This window comes from Mandrillus leucophaeus, unplaced genomic scaffold (assembly GCF_000951045.1).
Source record: "Mandrillus leucophaeus isolate KB7577 unplaced genomic scaffold, Mleu.le_1.0 Scaffold7, whole genome shotgun sequence".
NCBI classification, from domain to species: domain Eukaryota; kingdom Metazoa; phylum Chordata; class Mammalia; order Primates; family Cercopithecidae; genus Mandrillus; species Mandrillus leucophaeus.
This window is the reverse complement of record NW_012107585.1, coordinates 869264-877665: the sequence shown is the minus strand read 5'-3', so window position 1 is coordinate 877665 and position 8402 is coordinate 869264. Positions and strand designations below refer to the sequence as shown.

The window sequence follows — 8402 nt, the reverse complement described above, 5'->3', positions numbered from 1 at the left end:
CCGGCTAATTTTTTGTATTTTTAGTAGAGACGGGATTTCACCGTGTTAGCCAGGATGGTCTCGATCTCCTGACCTCGTGATCCGCCCATCTCAGCCTCCCAAAGTGCTGGGATTACAGGCGTGAGCCACCACGCCCTGCTCCACTATAACTTCTATTTTTCTTGTTTTCAGTGTCGCTTTTAAAAGAACATTTTGGTTTTTTTAAGTTATCTATATAAAAGATACTTGATTTGATTTTGATTTTTTTTTTTTTTAAATTTATGCTTCTCACTGTGTTTTGGGACATGGCAAATTCAAATGAAACCTATTTTGAAATTTTTATAAGAATTCTTTAAACTTTCTAAAACCAATCCTTAAAATTAACTCTCTGTTATTTTGCATATACGAGTCTTTCGATGTCTTAAGGGATGGCCTCCAACATCCTTTTTTTGACTCCTTTCCAGTCACATCCCACCATTCCTCTGTTAAGAGTTTCCAAACAACATCCTTCTCGTAACCACATCTGTTCTTTGCCTCATGGTTTCTCTTACTTTTTCTTTTCTTTCTACTATTAAACCCTATTTTCTTTCTTTTTTTTTTTTTTTAGTTCTATTTTATTTTAAATTGACACATAATAATTGTATGTATTTATGAGCTACAAAGTGATGCTTGGATACCAGTATATAGTATGTAACGATCAAATCAGGGTAAGTAACAAATCCATAACCTCAAACATTTATCATTTCTCTGTGGTAAGAACATTCTCTGTTTTACCTATTTTGAGATATACAATGCATTACTGTTGACTAGTTATCCAACTGCATTAGAATACTAGAACGTATTGTTCCTAACTGTAACTGTTGGCTAACCTCCTCCATCTTTTCCCTTCCCCTCCCCTGCCTCTAATAATCACAATTCTGCTCTCTACTTATATGAGATCAGCTTTTTTAGATTCATGTGGTATTTGTCTTTTTGTGTCTGACCTATTTCATTTAACATAATGTCCTCCAGGTTCATCCATGTTGTCTCAAATGACAGGATTTCATTCTATAACTTAATAGTATTCCGTTGTGTATTATATACCACATTTTCTTTATTCATTCATCCGTTGATGGACACTTAGGTTGATTCCATATCTTAACTATTGTGAATAATAATGAATAAGCATGGGAGTGCAGATAACTCTTCGACATACTGAGTTCATTTCCTTTGTGTATATCCCCAGTGGTGGGATTACTGAATCATATGGTAGTTGTATTTCTAACATTTTGAGGAATCTTTATACTGTTTTTCATAATTGCTGTCTTAATTTACATTTCCACCAACAATGTATAAATATCCTCTTTTCTTCACATCCTTGCCAACACTTGTTATCTGTTATCTTTTTGATGATATCCATTTTAATTGAAGTGAAGGGATATCTTACTGTGGTTTTGATTTGCATTTCCCTGATTACTCATGTGAACATTTTTTCTATATACCTGTTAGCCGTTTGCATGTTTTATTTTCAGAACAAAGCGGTGGTGGGGGGATACATCACACTACCCGACTTCAAAATATACTATAAAGCTATAGTGATCAAAATGGCATGACACTGGCATAAAAACAGACACGTAAATCAATGGAACAGAGTAGAGAACCCAGAAATAAATTCACTTATCAACAGATACTTGATTTAAAAGGTGCCAAGAGCACATACTGGAGGAAAGAATAATGTCTTCAAAAAACGATGCTAGGAAAATTGAATTTTTACATGCAGAGAAATGAAACTAGACCCCTATTTCTCACCACATACAAAACCAATTCAAAAAAATTAAAAAGTATGAAACTACTAGAAGAAACCATAGGAGAAATCCTTCTTCACATTCGTTGATCTGGGCAAGGATTTTAAAAATAAAACCTCAAAGGTCCAGGTAATGAAAGCAAATATAGAAAATGGGATTATATAAAACTGAAAAGTTTCTGCACAGCAAAGGAATTGACCAACAGAGTGAAAGGGTAACCCACAGAATAGGAGAAAATATTTGCAAACTATATATCTGACAGGGGATTAATATGTGGAATATCTAAGGAAGTCAAGTCAGTAGCAGAAACCAACCAGATTAAAAGCTGGGCAAAATACCTGAATGGACATTTCTCAAATTTTCATTTGTTCTTGTCTTCTTAAAGCATTCGTATATTCTTAATTGAAGAAATCACTACTCCTTAGCCTTTCTGTGGCATTTTATTATTATTTGTATGTTTGTGCCTGGCTTTATTTTATTTGTGTGCTTTCATATCAGCCTCTTGCTGGTGAATATGCTCCTTGAGGGCAAGGACTGTGTTTTCTTCAGTGTCACTTCAGACTCCTTGCACCGTTCTTAGATAAATGTTGGTTGTATTTGTTCTCATGCACAGTTGGGACTTGGTGGAATAGAGAACATGTTCTGTGGCTATGGCCTACATTTATTTCTCCCACCAGCTTCTTATAAATAAGCTAGTAACTACATGGGATAGTGGGCATGAATAGGGATAAGTCAGCTCAAACTCCCTTAGCCGAAATTTACAGTTGAAAAATAAGCCAATCCACAATCAGTAAAACTGTATTTTGGTCCTATTTAATGTGCCAGGTATAATGTATGTAGAAGATGGTGTGTTGCTAGTGTCATTTTCATAAAGGACAGAGTGTTTTTACTATTTATATTATTTTATACCTATAGATGTTCAAATTATGTACATTTTTACTTTTGTGAACTTTATAAACTTAGAAGTATGGTATCAAGGGTTTTTAAAACTTTTTTCAAAATTCTTTTAAAATTGTAGTCACTATCTTGAATTTACTCTGTCATGCTAAATACCCAGATACCAAGACTGGGTGTTTCCTTTGGTGAAATGTCATATTTTGGTAAAACAAAAAATGTTATCTAAACATACTGGTCAAAGAAGAATATATATATGTCACTGTGTGATAGAGAAACATTTTAATTTTATTTCATTTTTTTCCTTTCAAGCATTATAATTTTGCACTTTGAACAACATTTTTTTTTTTTGAGTCATACTCCAAATGTACTTTATAATATTTTAGAGAAGTTTTGGAAAGAAGCAGCATCTTTGAGATGACTTTTAAAAATTGTGGTTGCTTGGCTTTATTTAGTAAAAATGATTTTGTTTCATCAGGCAAATGTTCTTATCAGATGTTTTGAGAAATGGAGATACGTATGGCTATCTTAGGGCCAGAGTTACAATTTTGAAAAAGTGTGCTCAGGGTTGGTTTCTGATCTTGTTCGTAAGCCACTCTTTTTGAGACAGGGGTCTTGCTCTGTTGTCCATGGTGGAGTGCAGTGGCGTGATCACAGTTCACTGCAGCCTCGAACCCTTGGGCTCAAGCAATCCCCCCACCTCAGCCTCCTCAGGAGCTAGGACTACAGGCACACACCACCGTGCCTGGCTAATTCATTTATTTATTTTTGGTGGAGATGAGATCTTATGCTGTCCATGCTGGTTTTGAACTCTGGGCTCAAGTTATCCTCCTGCCTCAGCCTCTCAAAACATTGGAATTACAGGTGTGAGCTGTTATGCTGGGTCACTGGGCCACTTTAAAAAGTAAGTATTTTAAGTGTTTATTCATTTATTTGACTGTTTATTCATTTATTTGACTGAACGTCAAATAAATGAATAAACACTTAAAATACTTACTTTTTAAAGTGGCCCAGTGACCACTGGCTTGTCATGTGCTGGACACTGGGACAATAGAAAACTATTTCAATTCTCTGTTCTTAGGTATAGTTGGCATAAGAGATTTTGTGCAAATGAAACTGGAAACATTTTGTACAGTAACTTACAGAAGTTCTCATTGCAGTATATTCGTATTTCCAGATTTTTCTGATGGCTTAGTTTGTCAATAATGAATTAGAAGTTTCTGTTTTGCCCATAATTAGAAGTCAGCCTTACTGGACGGTTGATAAAGTAGAGTTGTATCTTACCTGTAGTTCCTGTTTCTAGCACCCATTTCCTACCAAAATATAAAGTTGAGTTTCTCATTCTCTCTTTTGTAGTGAGCATTTGTCCTGTGCTTTCACATTTTTTCTACATGGAGAAAGTAATGTATGCACAAGTGTGGAGATTGCCCAGCACCAGCCAATTTATTTGATCAATGAGGAGCATATACACATGGCTCAGTCTTCACCTGCACCATTTCAAGGTAAGTGTGGATGTTCCTGCTCTCCACCCCTATCCACTACCCAGTGGATAACCATCTTGCCCAGTAAAGTTTTGCAGGGTGAGACATTATCTTAAATGGACATTGTAAAACTAAGCATAAGGGTCAGATTTTGAAGAAGGAAGAAAAGACTACCATTTCATAATTCAGTAGTAATAGTGTGTGAGTTTTTTGCTGAAGCTTCTCGCATATATAAGATGGTCTTACGTATATTCTTTTGTAAGAATAAAATGTAGAATTTCCTAAAGAACAAAAGAAAATCAGTAAATACTTGAAAAATATAATTCAATGAGTAATTGACCAAAGTCACAAATTAAAGGTTTTCATTGTTGTGTTTATTAACAAGGTTTTAGGAATGTAATGGTTTATAGAAGATTACCATTATACTTAGTATTTGAAATTTCAATCAGAATCAAAGTTCTAGAATTATACAGTGTATAGTTTCTTTAGCGATGTTCCTTTGTTTTGTTTTAATTTTAAACTCCATTGGTAATAGGTATTTAGTTGTAATTTAACTCATACATTCATATTTTCATTAATTCTCAGCTTTACCACCTAGATATCACCAAAATAACTTCATGTCCTTTTGATCTGAGCATTACAAATCTTTGTTTTGTCTTTGGAATTCAGAATTTTCTGTGAGTAACAGCTTTTAAATGTTATATTAGATTGAACCATATGGAGACAATCTTTTTTTGGTTCAGTCATATGTCATTATTAGAGATGTCTGGTTGAAATGGTCTTAGCATATCACACAATATAATTTTAAAAAACACTGATATTTTAACAGACTTGACTAAAATATTATAATTGTTGTAACAGCCTGTCATGAGCATTTAGCCTCCATTGTGTTTATTTTTTGTTTTCTATAAACTATTCTGATTTAATTCAATGAAAGCATCTGTTTCTTGCACCAAAGATAATAAAACTTTTTTTTTTTTTTGAGATAAGAAAGAACATTGAATCCACATTTAACTGTGTCCTAATTTTTAACTCCAACTCCCCTACTGCAATAAATTTTAAGCTGTGTAAAGTTAGGTGTTTAGTGTATGAACTACTAGAATATTCAAAACCCAATTCTTAAACCGTGTAGTACAAATTGTACAGTATTTGCAAATTGTGGCTTGTCAGAATTTTTAAAATACTGTTTTCTTGAATGTAAAAGTGCTCAGGACCATCTGACTTCATCCAACATTTTATCACTCAGAATAAAAGCATTTAGTTATGGTAATAACAGTAGGAATAACTAGTCATGAGGGAAGAGAACTTACTTTCTAATCTTCAAAGTTGGGAACAATAATGTTAGGAATACCAGGTCCCTATAGACCACTTTTAGTTTTTCTGATTTTTGTCACTGATGGAAGTCTTAGAATACTTTTGTGGAGCATTCTTCTGCTTATTTTCCATGATTGGTGTGGAGGAAGACCATACTAAGGCAGTTGCTGTCCTTATGGATAATTATGATGAGCATAATTATCCCAATTGATGTGGGAATTTCCTGGAAGCATTATTGCAAAAAAATTACATTTGATTAATTGTGTGTGTTGGAGTCAGTATTTTTATCCCATTTGGATCATTGAGGAACAGCAGAAAGACTCCACGATACATGTAATGCCAATAGCTATCTCTCTCTTGATTGATGTGACATACGATCTAGCTCTTTAAAAAATTAAAAAAAGAAGACATTCCGTTTAATGACCATGCTGAGTTTTTGTAAAAAATTAGAATTAAGAAAAAGTAGTCTTTATCTTTAGGAAAGTATTATTTGGAAGATTGAAGTACTCACTCCAAGGCTGTGAATTGGCTGGGTAATTCACAGTACTATGTTAACTATATTTTTGTGTCAGACTCAGTGAAAATGACATCAAGGTCAAATACTGAAAGAAGATGGATTTTGGGTCCTTTACGTTGAGTTAAATAAAATTTTACTTAGAGTTGTTTTATCAACAGACTTCTAAAACAGTCAAAACAGAAATGATAACTATTATGCTTCAAGCTTTTTTATATTAAGACTTTCCTACTGTTAGAAATTTTATTTATATGTTATTCTTTGATTACCACAGATGTTTAGGGAGTCTCAGGAACCACAAGAGTGTTCAAGTTTTAGGCAGCGTTTGGGGTATATGTGTTGAATGATTTTCTTCTGTTTTGGAAGATTCAGTGTTTATATTGTACAAGCTATTATTAAACATATGTATATGCTTCAAAGCATAGCTGTCTGATAACATTGGACTATCCATATTTTATTTCCTTTAAAAATTGTGAGAAGTGAGAGGTGTATAAATAATAAATTTTAAAATAAGAGACTTCAAAATATCATACTTTCATGGCTAAAGCGGGAGCATCACTTGACCCTAGGAGTTCAAGACCAGCCTGAGCAACATAGGGAGACCCAGTGTCTACAAAAATAATTTTTTAAAAAATTTGTTTTAAATCATACTTTAAATAGAGTTAGGAAATAAAGAGCAATGTACATTCAGTGATACTGTAATCTAAAATTACCACATATGTAGTGTTGCACTTAAGTAGGAATTATTTCTCTAATGTTTAGCATGTGTTTCTCCTCCCCTCTATAGTACTGGTAAGTCCTTATGGATTAAATGGGACGCTAACAGGCCAAGCATACAAGATGTCAGACCCAGCCACTCGTAAGTTGATTGAGGAATGGCAGTATTTCTACCCGATGGTGCTAAAAAAGAAAGAGGAATCGAAAGAGGAAGACGAGTTGGGATATGATGATGATTTCCCTGTGGCAGTTGAAGTAATTGTTGGTAAGAGAAAATATTTTGCCTGAAGAACTTTGTTCTTCTTCCTCTTCCTTAATTTAAAAAGATAATCATTTAGATTCATCAGAAATAATCTCCATAATTTTCCCATCTTTTTAAAGAAATTCTCTTGACACAATGGTATATGCTGAGTAGTTAACTTGCCTGAAGCACCCTTGGTCCCTGTATTCCACATGCATCATGTTGGAACACATGTCTAACAGCTATTAACTTATGAGAGAATGGAGCCTATCACTTTTGGCAGTACTTCATGAGCGTCATTTTCACCACTAGAATCATAAAATTGGGAGTCTTGTGTGAAGTCTTTCTCAGTCCTGGTTCTTTCCTTGTTCTCTTTGCTTATAGGTGGTGTTCGGATGGTTTACCCTTCAGCATTTGTTTTGATCTCTCAGAATGACATCCCGGTTCCTCAGAGTGTTGCCAGTGCTGGAGGCCACATTACAGTTGGGCAGCAAGGGCTTGGTAGTGTGAAGGACCCAAGTAACTGTGGGATGCCTCTGACCCCTCCCACCTCTCCAGAACAGGCCATCCTAGGTGAGTAGGATCCAGGAGTGTCCTGGGGGGAAGAGATCCCAGACAATTGTATAGTCTACCTACCATGGAACAGGTGAGAAAACAGAAATTCCTCTTGGAAGAGATGGAGGTAGTAGAGTAACGTAAGGATTTTACAAAATGGAGAAGGAAAACTATCAACACACAGAATTCCTATACTTCAGAATTTTAACTCTGTCCATATTAGTCTTTATTGTTATTAAATAGTTTAGATTCTTTTAAGGTCTGCCCCTTTACGTGTGTGTGTTCACATATAGATAAAATGTAGGTTGTTTTTTTAAATAATTTTGAACAACTGAAGAATACTAAATCAGAGAATGACTGAAGTCTCTGCCCCAGTGACCATTGTCAGCCAGGGACAGGCCTTGGACAACTCTTTTCCCTGTTAGATGTAAAGTTAGACTAGTGATTAGGAGCTCTAAATAAATACTTTTTCCTGTCAGTAATGTGTCTGCATTAATAATAAATATTAATTATATGGGACAATTTTGACAGTGGGAACTGCCTGTCTTCATGGAAAAATTCAGAAATTGTTTAAATTGGGAGTATTTTTGTCTTCTTTGTTGAGTAGTATAGTTCCTCTGTTAACTTTGTTGTTGTTGTAGTTGACCTCACTTTAATTAGAAATGTGGTCAGTATGGAAAGGATACTCATCATACTTGAGCTGAAATGAGATTATTTATTTATAAGCGTTGAATGTAGGCCAAGCTGGCAGGAACATTAGAGTAAATAAAGCCTTGGCTGCTAAACTTTGAAAATAAACTATCAAGCGTGATACATACGTAATCCTCATGAAAATTACCAGAGTAAGGCAAAATTTCAAAGTTTCTAGCATAATTCGTGGCAAGTAGTGGGCATTACATAAATGTTTATAGTTAAAGAAGATA

The 8402-nt window shown here is 34.5% G+C and overlaps 1 protein-coding gene across 1 annotated transcript in view; it reads left to right on the top strand.

The window, feature by feature from the left end:
• The window catches only part of MED13L (mediator complex subunit 13-like), a 324163-nt gene that overhangs the window by 255076 nt on the left and 60685 nt on the right, over positions 1–8402 (top strand). The window contains exons 5-7 of the mRNA XM_011964393.1: positions 4014–4159; positions 6754–6948; positions 7309–7497. Coding sequence (XP_011819783.1) covers positions 4014–4159; positions 6754–6948; positions 7309–7497 — 530 coding nt within the window. The remainder of the gene's footprint in view (positions 1–4013; positions 4160–6753; positions 6949–7308; positions 7498–8402) is intronic.